Below are 19,848 nucleotides of genomic sequence, written 5' to 3'. Positions count from 1 at the left end.
CCAATAACAAAGATCTCACTCTAAAGCTTCCTGGTATTAAGAGTGTTTATTTTGATCATCCCATGTGAGTTGGCCATGGGAAGGGGTAGGAAAAGTCAGTCCTCTCTAATCTCTCAGTGAACTCAGGGGTTTCAGAATGTCTACACTAATAATATCAATCACGAACATAAGATGAACAAAAAAAGACTATAAATTCACAGGAGAGACTAAAGACCTATTCTTTATAAAGAAACAATGCATGCCAACGTGTTTTCATCTGTCACTGTCAGTTGACATTTAATAAAGCCATGACTTAAAATTTTATATTTAAAACCTCACAGAAATTATAATGGCATTTTAGCATATATTTGAAACAATATTAAGTACACTGAGACATTTGGAAACTTTAGAAAGTATGCAAATATATCATTATTAAAAATAATATTCAAAGTATTTTATTATATTAATATATATACATATAGGACTATAATGTAAAACAATTACATACATTATTTAAAATCATGTATTTGGCTCATAATAGGCCAAAGTTTTATTACAAATTCATTTGAATGGTGGCTAGAGCCACAAAGAATGCTTCTAGCTTCTTTTCTGTGTATAAAATATTCTAGAAACCAAAATAAATTAAATAGATATTAATCCAGAGTTAAGTGAAGACTATCCAGCAAAAAAGGAATACTAACATGTATCTTGTTTTAAAATTTCAATTGGATAATAAATTATGTTTCAAAAATCTTTACATAAAAGGCTAATAGCACCACTCATAAATCATAAAGTATAGCAATAGATAACATATTTATTTAATTTTTACCTAATTACATTTTACTCATAGTAAAAATCTATTGTTTATAGAAAGTAAAGCCAAAAATTTATCCAAACATTGTTACATAAGAGGTTTTAAGAAACTGTAAATAATTCTTAATACTCTCATTTTGATTCTCTGACTTTTCAAGACTATGTTGTATTTCTTTCAAACATACTTCCTGATGTTGTGCTTTCTAAATAAAAAAAAATAAAAATAGTTAATAATTACATTAATATCAAAGGACAATCATAATATAAAAATTTATATACACAACAATTGAATACATGGTTTTTAAGTTTTTAAAAGAAAAAATCTTAGAGCTTACTTTTCTTTAAAATCTAGATTAGAGCACATACATGGTTGATCTCTCTGTGATAGTCTGTTGTAATACACACTCACTTAGCCCCAAATTATATATATTTAATATGATTAACTTAAATAGATTTTACTTAAAACTGTCACAATTTCTATTACATTTAACATGGCATATTTTAATACTAGTTTTTGTCATATTCTTTGCTTAAAAGGCTGACTACTTTTGCTATCTTAAAAACTGACAGAATTCTAGTTTTGATAATATGAACATTTTATTTTTAGAATCTTTTAAAAACAAAATGAACTCAATATCATATGTGGTCTTTGAGGCAGACATTTAAAATGTAATATATTTTTAAAATATTCAGTTGTGTGTAAATTCCCAAATAGATCTGTTCACTGAAACTATTTTACATAGACAGGCTACAAAAATCACCTAGCTTCCAACTAAAATGCAGGAACCATGAGAAGAAAAATCCTTTATATCCTTCTGACCAGGTGTTCAGTGATACCAAATACCTTCTGAAACGGAGCAGTGCCCCCAAGGAAAGTGTAGTGGGTGGTATAAAACAACTCACTAGGCTGCAGTCTACAAAGGCATAGAATGACTATAATGGATCTTTGAGAAACAATGATTTTACTCAACAACTCGGAGGGAAAAATATTAATACAAACACACATATTATAAGGTAGAATGCAAAATGTACATAGATTTTAGTATAATATATAAGTATATAACATATTCCAAAGACATTTCAGGCTTCTTGATCTAGAGTAGGCCGCTGAGGCTCACCCTTGGGTCTGGGTATCTGTTCCACCCGCCCTCTCCCTCTGAAGCACTGGGCAGAAAACCTGTAGGGGCCTGCTACTGTGGGGCGGGCACTATGGAAGACAGCAGCATACAATTAACTATGAGACGGCCTCTCAGGGTGCTTACAATTCAGATGGAGCTAAGGTATGTATACAAAACAAATATCTGAAACTGCCAACAGAACTGCTCTCGGGAAGGGACAGAAATAAACCCATTTTTCAGCAATGTCTAAATCCAGGGTCAGAATTCTAAATTTTTACTTCTGTAAAAATCATCAAGCTTAACAAAACATCAGATCTTAAATTTACTTATTTTAGCAGCTTTAACCAAGTACTGGGAATATTATAACACACATACCTCATTTTAATATACTTATTTTTTAGAAGTTTCAATTACACACAGAATATTGCACATTTTATAATATAACAGAAACTGTGACTTAAAAAAATTGTGAAATAAAGTGAAGGTCTGTGCTAAACTAAAGATGAGAAATGTTTTGTTCTGATTAAATTGCCATGATATTTTTGATGGTAATAAAATTAATAATGATGGCTAAAATATTTAACTTTTGAATCTTTCATGTTTTCAATGGTTTACATGTTTGGGAATGAAAAAATAGTTATCATAGAGTCTGGCTCCTGGAAAAAATAAAAGTACTATTATTCCCTATGTCACTGTTAAGGAGATAGTTTTCAACTAAGTCAATCACAACTTGTGCTAGCTTTCATAGTATATTACACCAACTATTTCATGAATAGTTAGGAGAAAACATTAGAAGACTAACTAAACACAGCCAATTTGGTATTCTCATTTTATGACTGAGTAGACCCAAGCATCCACCTCACATGCAGATATAACTAAACATCTAAATCATCAACTTGTAACTTCCTAAAATATAATATTCATCATTTAATACTATCAAAATCTAATCATAGTGTTTATCTTTAAAATGAAAAATTCATAACAGAAAGAAAACAAGTAAATGATATCTGTAACTTTCATTAAGCATCTGTCATGTAAAAATAATACACAGAGAAAGGGTTTGATGAGACTTTGGGGGAAATGTAATAGAAGCTACCAAGGATGCAGGATAACAATTCTTTGGCCAAATGCTGACATTTTTATTTTTATGATTTATATTATTTGTTATTTTTAGTACTATCAGTAAAGTAATAGCCTTGATTCCCTTCACTTTAACTGTTTAACTAAAACTCCATGGTAAGAATGTGAAATGCTAACTTATTTTTAATGAAAATACATTAAGCCATACTAATACTTACACTGTTCATTTTGCAAACAAGTTGATTTTGTTCTTCATTTTTCTTTCTAAGCTCATTTTCCAGATCTACTATTTTGACTTGTAAAGCCCTTTCTGTAGATGACATTTTCTCTATTTCTTCAGAAACCTGTAATTTTAATTGAAAGAGTAAAAGAGCTAAATGTGCTTTAAGATATAATTTAAAGCCTTGACATAATTATACTGTATCTCTTCTTTCCAAATAGATATTATTTGGATATTAGACAACTTAACTAGAAAGTGTTTAAAGGTGTTCTATCTTGAGAAACACATATAGCATAAGCATGCATTCTCCTGTTTGGTATGGAAGTATCTGAAAAAGTAGCCTCAAGTGGAAGAGGTGTATATATTACCACAGATGTGACGTAGGCAGGTTTTCCCCAATACTGTATTTCCACAATCTGCTGAGATTAACTGCCATGTTTTTACAGTATTTATATTTATCATGGCATCCAAAGTGGTAGTGGGACATAGAAAGTTCACAATCAATGCTGATTATAAACTTGGATAGAGAGAATTGGGGGCAGGGTAGATGATATTCACACCACACACCACATACACACACACACACACATACACACACACACACAAGATTGGTTTTTCATTCATTCACTTCCAAAATGGTCTGAATTTGAGTTTTCTTATTTCTCTGATGGTTTATTTCAGCAGAAAGTCTAGCTTAGCGATGTTATCCAATGATTCAGATACATGGGAACCTATTTGCAGGAAAGGTGGGTTGGAACCACAAGAATGAAAGTGGAGGCAGAGACTAGTTCAGGAGCAAGGAGCTAGTAGGAAGGACTGTCCTCTAACCTAACTCCCACAGACTAAATTCTAAGTTATTATACAGTTATTTACAAAGATTTCTTGTGCACAAATTCCAAGGGTGATTGTGAGAGAAGAATTCTAACAGGATTTGAAGCTTTGGGAGAAAGAGCCCCCAGGACAAGTATCTGTGTCCTTTACAATGTCCTGCAGTGTGGACAGCAGTGACAGGGCAGTGATGGCACTCTTCATGTGGCAGGTGGAGACAGCTCCATATTTCACTGCAGCAGGAAAGGAGCGGGCAGACACATCTCTGAGGACTCTGAATACTTCTGAGAAGGAATCTGAGAGCATCCAGCATTTCCAAGGTTCATTTAGTCTGAACCCAGGCTCAACTCACTTCTCCTCCCACAGGCTGGGACTGAGAAACCTGGATTACATTTCTATCATTGGCAGTACATTTTACTACTCAGCTTTCATTCAATGATATGTCTTTCAAAGTCAACTTAAAGAGCTTTCCCAGAAGTTAAAAAAAATAAAAATATGTCTATGTGACACTTAAGATTTCAAGGGTATCAGAAGTTCTCTCACTCTTGTGGAATTGCCTTTAACAGGCTTGCGAAAGACCACAAGTAGAAGAGTTCAGAGAGACATTTAAAGTCTGGTGTTGGACATGTTAAGTCTGAGTTGCCTAAAAACGTTAAGAGGAGATAAATAGCAGAGCATACGAATTTAGATGTCAAGAGAGAGAGAAGTCTGTGGCAGAGATATACTTCTGAGAGTCATCAGGGTATAGACACTCTCTTTCCAGTGTCACTCAATCCTATGAGGAAGCTCATCACCCCCATTTTATCAATTAAGAAACTAAAGTTTGGAAAGTAGCTTGCCCTGGGTTGGGATATAATGTGTCAGGGCCAGAATTCAAATCCACCTCTTGTGAATTCCAAAGCCCACCTCATGTCTTTCAAGATTACATTTTCAAATCATTTGATAAGTTTACCTCTTCTTTGAGATCTTCCTGAATCATTTCTCCTCATCTCCAGATTGAACTAACCCACCTGGCAGTGTCCCTTGTGTCTTCCCTACATTGTACTTCCCTACTTGCTGGGTGATCCTGTCTGTTCACATGTTGTTTCCCTACTGAACTGTGAGCTGAGGCCAGTTCTTACTCATCTTTGCATCAGAAGCACTAACAGAATGCTTCTCAACAGACAGTGAGATATTTATTAAATGCTAATCACACGGATTTAACTGGAAATTAATTCTTGTCCATATTTATTTTTATAACATTTGCCAAAGGGGAGTTAAGCTTTATAGCTCACTGAATCTCAATCAAAACCAAAAGGTTCAGTAATTTGCATATCTGCTCTGGTTTCATTAAAAAAAAGAAGAAGGGCGATTCCTATAAAGTGTTTTCCATTCCTGCCCTTTACCCTGCCACATCACCATTTATTTAGTGAAGAACTCTGGACCAGTAATGTATCTGTTTAGCTCCAAAAGGGAAAAGTAGATAAAAAACAAAAATGTAATTGCTCCCTTCACCCTGTCATCAAGATAAAAACAATAACTGTAGGTTTGGCAAGATGAGATATCGTCTGTTTAAAAAGATGACTCTTTGGTAATCTAATTAAAACGTTTCTAAATAAAGGCCATCTGTACCTTTTGTCTTCCTTCTTCTAAAGCAGCTTCCAGCTGTCTGGCCAGTGCTGTATATTCTGCAGATTTCTCTTTAAACTTAAGATTGCTGTGCTTAAGACATTCTTCTTGGTTTGCCAGCTTCTTTTCAAGCTCTTTATTTTCCGCATCCATCTGTTCTAATTTTCTTTTTACAGAAGACATATATTTTTAAATTATAGTGTGTAGAAAAAAAATGTAATACTTTAAATCAGTTTAATACTTACTGTTTAAGGTTTTCACACTTTAACTGAATAAGATAATTTTCTTCTTCCAGGGAAAGCTTTGTCAGAAGATTATGATTTTCATCAACCTAGAAGAGAAAAAAGTTTTCTTGGTTATTTTCTTTATAAGTGACTTCCAGAGAAATCTACATAGTTTATTGCTAGAGCAATTACAAAAGAGATGGTATAGATATTATTACCCCTACAGAGAGAGACACCAAGAAATATTACATTGTTAAGAAACAAATTCTTAAACTCCTGGATTTCTTTAAAAAACTATTGCTGCCTCATGGAAAATTATCTACTAAAATTTTTACTAAAAGATGGCAATTAAAACATTCTGAGTAATGTTTTATTGAAAAATAACATGTATTTTGTTAAGTAAATGTGAAGATTTTAAACAGTAACCTCCTATTGTTGGATACTTAGGATTACTCTTACACAGTTTTCTGATTCATCTACAGGCAGGGATTAATAATTGAATACCTGTCAAGTTGTAACTACTGAATAAAAACCATACTTGTGAGAAGCAAAACAAAACAGATGAGCAAATCAACCAAATATACACTTGCCTACACCAAAACAGAATATTCTTCCCACTGCTTTAAAAGCTATGTTTAAATAATGCAGTTTTGAAAAAAAATTTTTTTCTCATATTTCAGTTAGTGTGATTTGACATTTTCCTAGAAAAATCTCTTCTCAGGAGATAAACTCAGCAAGTTTTATTTGGGTTCTTTTAAAGAGATGATTTTCAATATTATATCCAGATGGATTTGGAAGATAGGGAATTCTTCCTAAAATTATTTTGCAAATAAAAAGATGTGCCACCACCTTAGGACATGCTTCTTTGAAAAAAAAAGATTAAAAAATATTTATTAAGTGTTTACTATGTGTTAGGCATTTAGTTAAGAGATGGCTCTATGGAACCCATTGATCTCTCTCTTCTGATGCAGTGAAAAAGTATATGTTTAAAAAAATAATTGAGAATAATCCAAATAAATTTGCACATAATTCTAACAGAAATAAATCCTAATTTTATAAGGTAAATTACAATAATTTATCTTATCCTGACATCAAAAATATACATGTAAGCATAGCTTTGCTCCTTCTCTCATGCTATTACTGTCCTCAAATGTTTAAATATAGATTTGTATGAATAAACTAAATTAGCAATTTAACTACAATTTCTCATGATAAAATACTAACAAGAATAGCTTACAAAATAATCACAGTATTCACAAGAAACTGACACTTTATCAACTTATTTAGATAAGAGTAAAATAATCAACCCCTGACAGGAGTGCCCTCAACTGGCGAAATTATTCCAAAGCATTTAACACGTCTAACGAAAATCAAAATGATGGCTGGACACCTGGCCCTGAAGCTCCCTAACGGTGTGTGCCTGGTCTGCACACTTCCCCTTGTGGTGCTGCAGGCTCTCCTGACACTCCTGAAGCCTCTGTTCCACCGCCGTCAAGGAATCGCGGACTCGTTCTAACTCCTTCAGATGAGACTCCATCTGGCCTCTCATCTGAGTTGTAGCATTAGGGAAATAAGTGCAAGATCACACATTCAGCATTCATGTTTTTACTATCTTAAATACTAGATGCCTGTAATATAATAAATATTTTAGGTATAAGAGCTTATAAAAAGAGATTTAACCAAATAAATAAGAATAAACTTCAAGTTCGACTGTGCTAAATAAGAATGAAAAGTGAAACTTTCTCAGTCATATCTGACTTTTTATGATCCCATGGACTGTCACCAGGCTCCTCTGTCCATGGAATTCTCCAGGCACATTCTGCCAATCCCTTCCCCAGGGATCGAACCCGGACCTCCTGCATGACAGGTTAATTCTTCACCATGTCCACCCATTAAATAAGAACACAAGAATATAGAACACAAAAGTATGTTGGACTTTAATTAGTGTACAAAAAGTTTGTTGAGTAAATGAAAAACATTTGCTCATTTAAATGAGTAAAACATTGCAGGGCGAATGTTTACATTACTTAGGAAAGTAAATTTTTGACTCCGTCCTGGCATTTATATGCAAGCACAGACATTACTGATAAGGCTGGTACAGTAGTCTTCTGCTGTCCAGCCATCAGTCCGAAGCAATTCTAGACTTTTTTCCAAAATTTGATCTAGTAACTCAGATATTTTGAATAGAGCAGCCTTGCTGCACTCAGCTTAGTCGGAATTAGTGAAGTTTGCTGTATGTAAGTTCAAAGTACCTAATATCAGTAGTATTCAGGAGACTATAATTTGATCATTAATGTCACTATGTTACTAAGAACAAATCTAATTGTACCTATATTATCTCTGGGCTGCTACAATTCCCGCCACGGCACTTTTGTAGAGATGTGACAAGAAGCAACCATAAAAATTGCTTGAACTGATAATTAAGAGAAAATAACAAGACACAGGGCACCAAGAATGTTCATAGGGAAGAAAAACAAAAGCTAGACTTTTCCCCAAGACAGGGAATACCAAGAACTACTATGCAACACAGGGCTTCTGGATCACAAATGATAAAATTAGAAAAATGCCTGCCTCTGGGTCCCCAAACATCTAAGAGCTCATGAGAAAGACAAGAGACTTAAAACAGTGGACAAGAAAAAGGAAGCATTTCACTTAAAAAAAAAAAACAGCTTATCTGGTTTAACACCAGTAAGAAAACACTGTGACCTCACAGTATCTGAAAACCCTGCACAGGCTCCAGCCTCTTCAGCCTTTTGAACAGGTTTTCTAAAATAGACTTTTATTTATAGTGTTGCCTATAAAAGAGGAGGCATTTGCATTGGTATATCTCATGAGAAAAAGTAATCAAGAAGTATGAAATGATTTCTTCTCTGGTCTGCTAAAAATAGGTGAAAAGTAGTAAGTTGCACATCTGATGGCCTACCTTTCTCTCTTTTAACCAGCAGAATGCCTGCTCTCACTGACCGCTTCTTCACACTGGTGTCTTACTCAGACTTCTTAATTCCAAGATGTGGGGGCAACCCAGAGACAGTCACCTTAGTACACTCAGTTGGAACTAACCAGTAACATCCCATGACCTCTCCAGCCAGCAGTCAGGGGTGTCAGCGTCCTACAAGTTTCACTGCTTCCTTACCAAAAGCAATGTGAGAAGACCCAAAAAGGATGCGGTTTCATTTAAAAACTTAAAAATAGTCACAAAAACATCATAACTTGCCAACACTGACCTTCCCCTCATTCTTTCGCAATAGGGTGAAAAAAAAAGGAAATGATTCTGGGTTCTTTTTTTTTTTATGTTACTTTTCTTCCAAAAAAGCATTTAGAAGAGAATATTTACTTTGTTTTTTTACACAAAAGATTTAGTATCAGAATAAAAAAGGTGAGATTAAAAATGAAAGTCAACTTTGCATGAAGCTCAGTGATAACCACTTTTTGATGCTACTTAAGTCTCCTCTTGTATCAGAAAAACTAAACATTTATGTTATTTTTTTAATATTTAGGAAAAATTTAAAAAATATATTATCACATTTCAGGTGAAGAAATATTACTTCCTTAGACAACAAATTGTCACAGAAATCGAAAACAGATAATTCCTAAGTCTAAACTAAAGAAAATTAAAGAATTTATATAAAATTTATATAAAAGAATTCATATAAAATTCATACAGTACAAAACATAAATAAAACATTTTATTATTTAAAATGTCAAGCTAACCTTTTTTAATTTTTTATTTTTGTTTTTTGTTATTAGGCTATTTTCTTGAAGCAAATTTTTGCACCTGCTTTTTACCATTTCAGCTGCTTCTTGCACCTTCTGTACCTGAAAATAAAAAATATTATTACAGTAATATGCATTATTTTCTTATTAGAACCATTATATGAAATAAAAAGCTAAAAATGTCAATTTAAATTTTTAAATTTCAATTTTAAACCCATTATCATTACCCTATTAATACTGTCAGTATGTATATCTAATGTTATTCCTTCTTTAAATACACGAATCACTCAGTGCTCTACTCTAATCCACAGTCCTCTTGTGATTTACCTGTCTTTTCCCATAATATTTCTAGAATCTTCACCTGAGCTCTGAATATTAGAGAGAAACCTTCATTAGCAGGTCAATGTCACTTTAAAGAATTGGTCTCTGGTCCAAACTAGCTCTCAAAGCAACTACTTCACTTTACAAATCAAAATATGTTAAAAAAAAAAAAAAACAAGCACTTTATACAAGACCCAGAGCCAAGAATATACTCATCCACAGTATTCTTGATGGAGGGTTGAATTAGAACCAGCAGCTGGAAGACCCAGATGATATTTCCAGTGAGGCATCACACAGTCCATCACAGCCTCCACTCTTACCTCAAGCAGGGATAACTGGAATATTCTAACTAAATTTTAGTCTCAATTCCAGTTTCCCATCCAAACCATGGGAATGGAGTCCTTCCTACTTACCTAAATTATTTCCCTCCTTCAGCTTTAACCTTTAGTTCATTATCCTTCAATTTAAACACTCTCTTTCAAGAAAATAAAATCCTTATTGACCAATTTGTTACCCATCATTCAAGGACCTGCATATGTCCCATCTTTCAAATGAAGTTTTTCTTAAATATTGTATTTCTAAATCATAAGCTTTTCTATAAATTACCAATTAACATATGCTCTATTCAATACATATGTTCTTTTCCAGGTCTTTCATGAGAATAAATCTAAGTTACACTTTATTAAGATGCAAAGAGGAAATATTGCGCTTTAATGACCCTTGAATGGAGTCATTACTCTAAATCAATACGATTAAAAATACAAGATGACAAATATAACTAAAATTAACTAACAAGATTACTATAAGTTCCATTACACCTATGCAATTAATTTTAGATCACTTTTAGGACTATCCAATATAAACACAGCACATTTGAATTAGGACTAAGAAGAATCATTTTATGAATTTGGGACCTTAAGAAATATTTTGAGATAAATCATATTTTAATACAATAACTCCATCTTTCCTCAGTTCTGCTTTTTTAAACCATAAACAAATACAATGTTTAAATTATCTACCAAATTTAACAAACATTAAAATAAATGCAACGGTCACCTGAGTTTTATAAACTTCAATAAGGGTTTTCTGTTGTTTTTCTACTTCTTGCAATTCTAAGATTTCATTTTCAGCAGAGGCAATCTCATCCTTCAAAGCAGCAAGTGTAGTCTATTAAGGGATATATAAATAGATTTTATAAATGATTAGAATTCATTTGTACTTCAATACATTAAAAATTAACTCATTTATCAACAAACCTAATAAAATTAGCTTATTTCTGACTGCATATGATTACCATTAAAATTAAGAATTTCAAAAAGTAATTTATTAAAAACATATTTTTAAACTTTAAAAATTTATTGACCTAAAAGACTTGAACAATAGAAAGACCACATTCCTGGAAGGGGAGACTCAATACTATTGGCATATCAGTTTTTTACAAATCAATACAACTTTATTATAATTACAACCAAAACAGTTGAGGGGAAGAGGAATATGAGAAAGTTAATTTAAAATTCACATGGAAAAATAGAAGAGACTAATAAAAATTTTAAAGGATACTAAGTAGAGAATCTCAGTACTTATTAGATATTAAAATCTATGCTGTTGTTCAGTCGCCAAGTCGTGTCTGACTCTGCGACCCCTCTCTATATAATACAGAAGTCTATGGAATAGAAAAAAAAATATTAAGATTATATTTATTATATGACAAAGATTGAATTTTTAAATAAACAGGGAAAATATGGATCACTCTAATGGTAATAAGACAATCATGCATTAGGAAAAAACAGGTTAACAATATACCTTCAGCAAACATGATTTTTACATTGGTCAATGATACATTTATTTTAATGTGTTAAATATTTTAAAAAAATTAAGCTTACACTTTTTTTCACAGAAGATTCAGGTAAAATTTGTTTTAATTTTAGAATAGTAAAAACCTAACTAAGCATAAAATCAAAAAACAATATCAAGAACTGTAAGAATCTGAAATTTTTACCCTCCAAGACTACCAGTTAGCCTAGCATAGTCTCATGGTTACTAGCAGAAGACACAAGACTCCTGGGTGAGTCTTATATCAGCGTTTGTGTTAGTTTCCTAAGCCTCACTTCCTCCAAAGCAATACCAAGAGGGCCGATGACACTTGTATACATAGTGAGACGTATAGAGAAGCAACTCCAAATTTAGGGAACCCAAATCTCTTATAACAGGCAGTAAGCATGCCTTTTGGTAGAAGGAAACACTACTATCTTCCAAGGATATTCACTATACAAACATCCTTGAAAAGATAAGTCTGTTTCTCGATCATAGTCAGTACATTGTTCCCAAGATATTCAGAAATGTGAGAGACTAACAAAGGAAGCCATAAAGGAAAAAAAAAAAAATATATATATATATATATACACATACACACACATTATACACACACATGCACATACACATATACATACATAGGTTCATGTGTATCGCCAAAATTTCAGAGCCCTCAAAGTATTAAACAGGCTAACAAAATGTGCAACAAAGTGAAGGATTATGACAAAAGATTAATACCCTTAATATAGAGAGCCCTTATATAATAATTTTGAAAAAAAAAAGACATGTAAAGGATAATTAGTAGGTAATTCCAAAAGGCAGAAATGTAAATGATGAAAAATACATGAAAAAATATGCTTACCAGTTATTACAAAATGCCCTAAGCACTGGTTATAGTCTTTCAGTAGTGAACATAAAGAGCAAAAACCCCTTCCATCATGAGCTTAATGTACCCCATGTACAGACAGACAAAAACAAGGAGTATATAGACAAAGAAAACAAGATGTAAGATATATCATGCATGATAGCAAGATAGTAAGGACAAGTTGAGAATGGGCCACCAGGAAGGCCTCCTGAAAAAGACTCTGGAGTAAACACCAAAAGGATGTGTTGCTTTGAGGAAAGAGGCCATAGTGGGAGAAAACCTGGTCAGTTAGAAGAAAACAGAAAGAAGGCCAATGTAGCAGAAAGCAAGAAAAAGGGAAGTGTGGAAGAAGATAAGGTCAGAGAGGTAATGTCAGAGGTCAGATAGTATAATGCCTTGTAGAGGTTTACTCCATTAACCAAGAGCAGTGGCATGGTCTGAAGACGACTTCCATTTTTATAGGAACTACTCTACTACTACACTGAATGCTGACTGCAGGGGCAATGGCAGAAGCAGAGAAGATATAGGAAGTCACTATAATGAGAGATGACAGTGGGCTGAACCAGGACAATGACAGTGAAGCTGGTGAGAAGTGGTTAAATTCTGGATGTATTTGAAGTAGATCTGCTGACAAACTGGATTGTAGGTATGAGAGAAAGGAGTCAAGTAATAGAAAGGATGACTGCTATTAACTGAGGCAAGGGAAACTTTGTAGGATGAATTATACTGAAGAATATAGGAGCTCTATTTTGGACATGATAACTTTGAGACATCTATGAAATATCCAAGAGGAGATTTCAAGTAAGCAGTAGAATACATAATATGTCTGGAATTCAGGGCCAAGGTCTAGGCTAGAGATATAGATTTGAGAGCCGTCAGGATATAGATGGTATCTAAATCCCCAAAACTAGGTAAGATCACTTATCAAATTTGGAGAGATTTGTTTTAAAATTGTCAAATGTTGTCAAAAGTACAAGGACCCATTTATGACGGGTGATTTGTAAATATATAATACTAACATTAAGAATGGGTCTTTCTTTTGACCATATAATTCTACTTCCAGAAATTTATCCTAAAATATATATATGTATGTATGTATGTATATATATATATATATATATATATATATGCAAAAAGACTAAAACCATCCATATTTTTATTTATAATAGAAAAAAATCTGAAAGTAATACAAAATCCCAATTATATATATATGCTAAAATAGTAACTTCATTTCTTTCATTTGTGAGATCATAGGTGATTTTTAGATTTATCCTCTTGTGCTTTTCTGTTTTTCAAACTTTCTATAATGAACAAATAGAACTTTGTAACCCTCCGAATAATTTTTGTTGTTTTTAATAGAGGAGGTCACTGGGCCTTGGAAACAGTATCAGCTACTATCATCTTCATTTGAAACTAAAATCAAAAATTATTCTGAAATAAGAGAAAGTAACAAAATACAACATCTAGACAATTTTACATTGTATATAACATATGTTTTTCCTTGAACAAAATTCAGAGAATGTGTTACAAATACATAGTTTTGAATTATTAATAGGATATGATAACATATAAACTTTAACTCAATGATTTTTATATGTAATTAAAAACCAGACTTATAATTAATGAAATATCCTAATTCCCTCTCTGAAGGATATCAAGGAAATTAAGAAAATATAATCAATAAAGCTGCTTCCTCTTCTACAATAAAACATTTAAAGAATTTATTCAAAAGAATAATATACTTAGGAATAAATTTACCAAAAGAAACAAAAGTCCTGTGTACAGAAAACTATAAAATACTGATGAAAGAAATCAAAGATGATACAAATAGATGAAGAACTATATATACCATGTTCTTGGATTGGACAGTCAATATAGTGAATATGAGTATACTACCCAAAGCAATCTGTAGATTCAATTCAATCCCTATCAAACTACCAATGGTAATTTCACAGAACTAGAACAAATAATTTCACAATTTCTATGGAAACACAAAAGACCCTGAAGAGGCAAAGCAATCTTGAGAAAGAAGAATGATATTGGAGGAGTCAACCTTCCTGACTTCAGACTATACTACAAAGATACAGACATCAAGACAGTATAGTTCTGGCACAAAGACAGAAATATAGATCAATGGAACAATATAGAAAGTCCAGAGATAAATGCATGAATGTATAGATACCTTATTGTTGACAAAAGAGGCAAAAATGTACAATGGAGAAAAGATAGTCTCTTTAACAAGTGGTGCTGGGAAAACTGGTCAACTACCTGCAAAAGAATGAGACTAGAACACTTTTTAACACCGTACACAAAAATAAACTCAAAATGGGTTAAAAGCCTAAATATAAGACCAGAGACTATAAAACTCTTAGAGGAAAACATAGACACAACACTCTCTGACATAAGTCTCATCTAAAACCACTATAACCCACCTCCCAGAGTAATGGAAATAAACACAAAGGACCTATAGGCAAGGTGAAAAGACAGCCCTCAGAATGGGAGTAATAATAGCAAACAAAACAACTGACAAAGAATTAATCTCCAAAATATACAAGCAATTCATACAGCTCAATACCAGAAAAATGAACAACCCAATCAAAAAATGGGCAAAAAACCTAAACAGACATTTCTCTAAAGAAGACATATAGATGACTAATAAACACAAGAAAAGATGCTCAACTTCACTCATTATTAGAGAAATGCAAATTAAAACCACAATGAGGTATCATCTCATGCCGGTCAGAATGGAATCATCAAAAAGTCCACAAACAATAAATGCTGGAAAGGGTGTAGAGAAAAGGGAACCCTCTTTCACTGTTGGTGGGAATGTAAACTAGTACAGCCACTATGGAGCACAGTGTGGAGATTCCTTTAAAAATTGTGAACAGAACTGCCCTACAGCCCAGCAATTCCACTGCTGGGCATATACCCAGAGGAAACAAGAACTGAAAGAGACACATTTCAGTACCCCAGTGTTCACTGCAGCACTGTTTACAATAGCTAGGACATGGAAGCAACCTAGACATCCATTGGTAGATAAATGGGTAAGAAAGTTGTGGTACATATACACAATGGAATATTACCCAGCTACAAAAATGAACGAATTTAAGTCAGTTCTAATGATGAACCTGGATGAATGAGAGCCTATTATAAAGAGTGAAGCAAGTCAGAAAGGAAAGAAATTATACTAACACATATATATGTATATTAACACATGTATATGGAATTTAGAAAGATGGTACCAATGGTCCTACCTGAATGGCAGCAGAGAAGACACAGATGTAAACAACAGACTTCTGGACTCAGTGGGAGATGGCAAGGGTGGGATGATTTGCGAGAATACCATTGAAACATGCACGTACATTACCATATGTAAAACAGATGACCAGTGCAAGTTCAGGCATGAAGCAGGGCACCCAAAGCTGGTGTTCTGGGACAACCCAGAGGAATGGGGCGGGAAGAGGGGTGGGGGGGGATTCTAGATAGGGGGTCACGTGTACACCTGTGGCTGATTCATGTTGATGTATGGCAAAGTCCATTACAATACTGTAAAGTAATTATCTTCCAATCAAAATAAATTAATAGGAAAAAAATGAATTTGTTCAATAAATATTGAATGAGAACTAACTATATGTCAGACCTCCCCTAGGCATCCTCTACATAAAAGATGGGAGTTTGTGAGGAAAGATTTATCCTAATTGAGGACACTTTGGGAGGAAGGAGCATTTAAACTCAACTTTAAAGAAAAGGTAGGATTTATATACTTGAGAAAAAAAATTTCAAACTGTAACAATAGTAAAACTATAGGGATAGAAGAAAACATGAACAAACTGCAGTAAATAAGCAGTATTCATATTTGGCTAGAGCTCAGGATCTCTAGAAGGCTCCATTATCTAGTCTCCCTTGTAACTAGAGGGAGCCATATATTAATACTTAAATAAGGCGCTTGCCTGGAAAATCCCATGGGAGAAGCCTGGCGGCTACAGTCCATAGGGTCACAAAGAGTAGGACACAACTGAGCGACCATACTTAAGGAGAAGAATCAGGTGGTATGGAACTTTCAGGAAGTCTCCATAAAGAGGAGGAAATGGGGAAAAAGGGAGAGATAATCTTTCGTTTCCCTCCATCCTGTTGTTTGAATCTTGGATATATAATGGATGGAGCCCCATCACCCATTTGAATGGCAGGGTAGAGAGCTAAAAAGTAGCTCAGTTCTCTGATGCCACCCTGGTTTTGAACTGCCAAATCTAGCCTTTTTTCCTGTAAACAGATTTTTTTCTGTCTTCTATTTACTGTTCTCCAAAAACAGTATTAAGGAACTGAAAATGATGTCATCCTCTTTAGTCAGGTCTCATCAGGTTACATGTATCTATGAATGGGAACTCAAATATCCCTTTTCTCAGGAAGTATAAAAGCTTCTACATCTTTTCTCTGGTACATAAAAATTCAATTGTCCCTCAGATTTGATTAAGTTGGAAAATTCTTTCTGGTTATGAAGCAGCCAAAAAATATACTTTCTGGTTTCAAATGGACCAAGGCTGAGGCTATATCCTATCATAACCATGACACCTAGAAATAATCTTATGCATTAAAGTTAATGTAATTTTGGAGATTCACCTAAACTGCTAAAATTGGAGAATAAATAAATTCTCTTAGGTTGAGACAAAGAGAGTTATTCAGCTTCATAAATCTTATTCAGTACTACTAAAAACAATTTTTACATGTATCTGTGTACACAACTGTAAACATTTAAATATATAAGTATTGTCCATATATAAGTATATAAAGATACAAAGATATAGTTTTAGAATTACTTATTATAATGATATTCTAAAACTGAGAAACATAAAAGATAAATGATACAACAGCATACTTCTAAACATGTTGTTACTTCAAGCTACTTCTACAAAGGACTAAGTTGTCATTATACAACATGATATACATACACACAAACACATAATACCTTTAATTTTGTATTCTCAAGATTCAGATTTTCATTTTCATATTCAATTGAGTGAAGTTTTCTAAGAATTTCTTCACATGAAATTTTTCCATGCTCTTCCATTTTCTTCAGATCTTCCAAAAGATTAATGATTTGCCTTTATAAAAGCCATAGAAATTTTAATTCAAACAATATATATCTTAAGTGTGCTTCTGAAGTTATTCTTTGTACAGTTTCAAAAGTTACTCACACTCAGAACAAAGGAAATAGGAAACCATAATCTATAAGGTTACTTCTACCTGAATAACTGATTAGAAATAATTATCCATGGATGACATTAATGAAAAAGTACACAATATTCTCTTCACTAGTCAGTAAAACATCTAAACTATGATCCACAGGTAGGCCTGTCTTTCTGTCATTCATACATGCATAGACACATACACACAATTTTGGGAAAGAGATAAATAAAAGGATCAAGTAAGATACTAAGTAATCTGTAGATGCAAATAATATACACTACTTTTCAGTTAAAAAGTTGAAGAAAATATACAGAAAGTGAAACATTCAAAAGCAAATGTATAGTTCTTTATTGTTAACTTATTAATAACAAATAACAAAATATAAAACATACATATTTTTACTCAGACTTTCTTTGTTATGCATTTAAGACACCTTAAGGATCAATAATTTGTGAATAAAATGAATCTTAATGGGTAATAATTTTTAACTACATTTTTAAAGTAGAGTAAGAAAAGTTTATAAATTATAAATGGCAAACACAGCAAATCAGACAATAGCTTTACACATGTAATTCATAGGAACCATATATAAACTACTCAAAGAGGAAAGAACTAAAAACATTTCTTTTTTTTAAACATTTCTTATAAAACAGTAAAAGGACTCTTTTTTTTCTTACTTTTTCATTGTTTCGATCTGAACTTCCAACTCGGTTTTCTCTATTACAATTTTCTCATAATGACTTTTCCAGGCATTGGAAGCTGAAACTGTTTCAGACAACTTGGCTTCCTAAAAAACACATAAAGTACTCATCTTGTAATTTAATAACACTAGTTTTGTTCTAAAAACAAATACATTATTAACAAGGAAACACTCCCCCTATAAGTTATGGAACTTTTGTTACAGAAAATTTCAGTGTACAGATCTGAACACAGGAAAACATTAAAGTAAAATTTAATAATGACTTTATAATACTATTAATTTATATGCATATAATAACAGTTCCAACTTAACATTTTAAGGATGTTAGTGGGGCTATTTTCAAAAAATATTTCATAATTACTGAAAATAACTCCCTTTATATTTATTGAACTCTTGTCTTTCTCTGACTTATTTCACTTAGCATAATACCCTTCAAGTCCATCCATGTTGTTGCAAATGGCAAAAGTTCATTTTTTATAGCTGAGTAATATTCCTGTGTGTGTATACACTACATCTTCTCTATCCAGTCATCTGTTAATGGATACTTAGGTTGCTTTCATATCTTGGTTATCATAAATAATGTTGCTATGAACTTTAGGCTGCATATCTTTTTTAATTAGCTTTTTGGGCTTTTTTGGATGAATACACAGGAATGAAATTGCTGGGTCATATGATAGTTGTATGCCAAGCTATTCTGTATAGATCACCCTACTGACTCTCAACAAATAACTGTCAAATGAATCTACTCTTTACAAATCCACCTAAAGAGCTGTAGCCATTGTGCCCCCTCTCTAAAGAAAAACAAATTCACTAGAATGACAACGGTGCCAATAATTACTAACGAGAAGACTTAGAAATAGTGATATGAGCAGTTTACATTTATTGGGTGCTTCCTTCTTTCCTATCACTGAACAAGTGTTTATGCAACATCTACTGTGTGTGAGACAATTTTTTTTTACATTTTTACAGTAATATTTTTAATGTATTTAAAAAAGACTAGTATTCTGTTTTTATATTATATGTAAATAAATATTAATACACATTATGAAGGATATGTTGGGCAATTATATTAGAATGTAAATTAACATATTTAGAAATTTTGCCTATAAAATAAGGCTAAGAAAAAAATTTAAGACATTGATGTGATTAACTGTTGTGGGGCTATTTCAAAAGGAGTAGTCAAGGAAGGCCCCTGTGAAGAGATGTCAAGTAAAAAGATACCAGAATGATTTTTAAAAGAATCAGCTATTATAGAACCTGAGAAGAACATTACAGCCATAGGCAACAGCATAGAACAGTGAAACAAACAAACTACCCGCATCAGGGGAATAGAAAGGAGCTTAACGTGGCAAAAATGCAGTCTGACAGACACTGTGCTTTGA

The 19,848-nt window shown here is 32.8% G+C and overlaps 1 protein-coding gene across 8 annotated transcripts in view; it reads right to left on the bottom strand.

The window, feature by feature from the left end:
• Positions 1-204: 204 nt before the first annotated feature.
• Positions 205-19,848, bottom strand: part of ODF2L (outer dense fiber of sperm tails 2 like) — a 37,352-nt gene continuing 17,708 nt past the window's right edge. For 7 of the 8 annotated variants that reach the window (XM_020877270.2, XM_070467813.1, XM_020877263.2 and 4 more), the window contains 9 exons: positions 18,444-18,553; positions 17,546-17,681; positions 10,962-11,072; positions 9,582-9,686; positions 7,261-7,419; positions 5,892-5,977; positions 5,650-5,812; positions 3,209-3,334; positions 205-995 (listed from right to left, as the gene is read on the bottom strand). In XM_020877270.2, coding sequence (XP_020732929.2) covers positions 867-995; positions 3,209-3,334; positions 5,650-5,812; positions 5,892-5,977; positions 7,261-7,419; positions 9,582-9,686; positions 10,962-11,072; positions 17,546-17,681; positions 18,444-18,553 — 1,125 coding nt within the window. In that variant the 3' untranslated portion in view covers positions 205-866. The remainder of the gene's footprint in view (positions 996-3,208; positions 3,335-5,649; positions 5,813-5,891; positions 5,978-7,260; positions 7,420-9,581; positions 9,687-10,961; positions 11,073-17,545; positions 17,682-18,443; positions 18,554-19,848) is intronic. The other variant, XM_020877272.2, reaches the window with a different exon arrangement.

The sequence above is a fragment of the Odocoileus virginianus genome, chromosome 5, assembly GCF_023699985.2.
Source record: "Odocoileus virginianus isolate 20LAN1187 ecotype Illinois chromosome 5, Ovbor_1.2, whole genome shotgun sequence".
NCBI classification, from domain to species: Eukaryota; Metazoa; Chordata; class Mammalia; order Artiodactyla; family Cervidae; genus Odocoileus; species Odocoileus virginianus.
The sequence above is the reverse complement of the archived record's forward strand: the minus strand, read 5'-3'. Positions and strand labels throughout refer to the sequence as shown.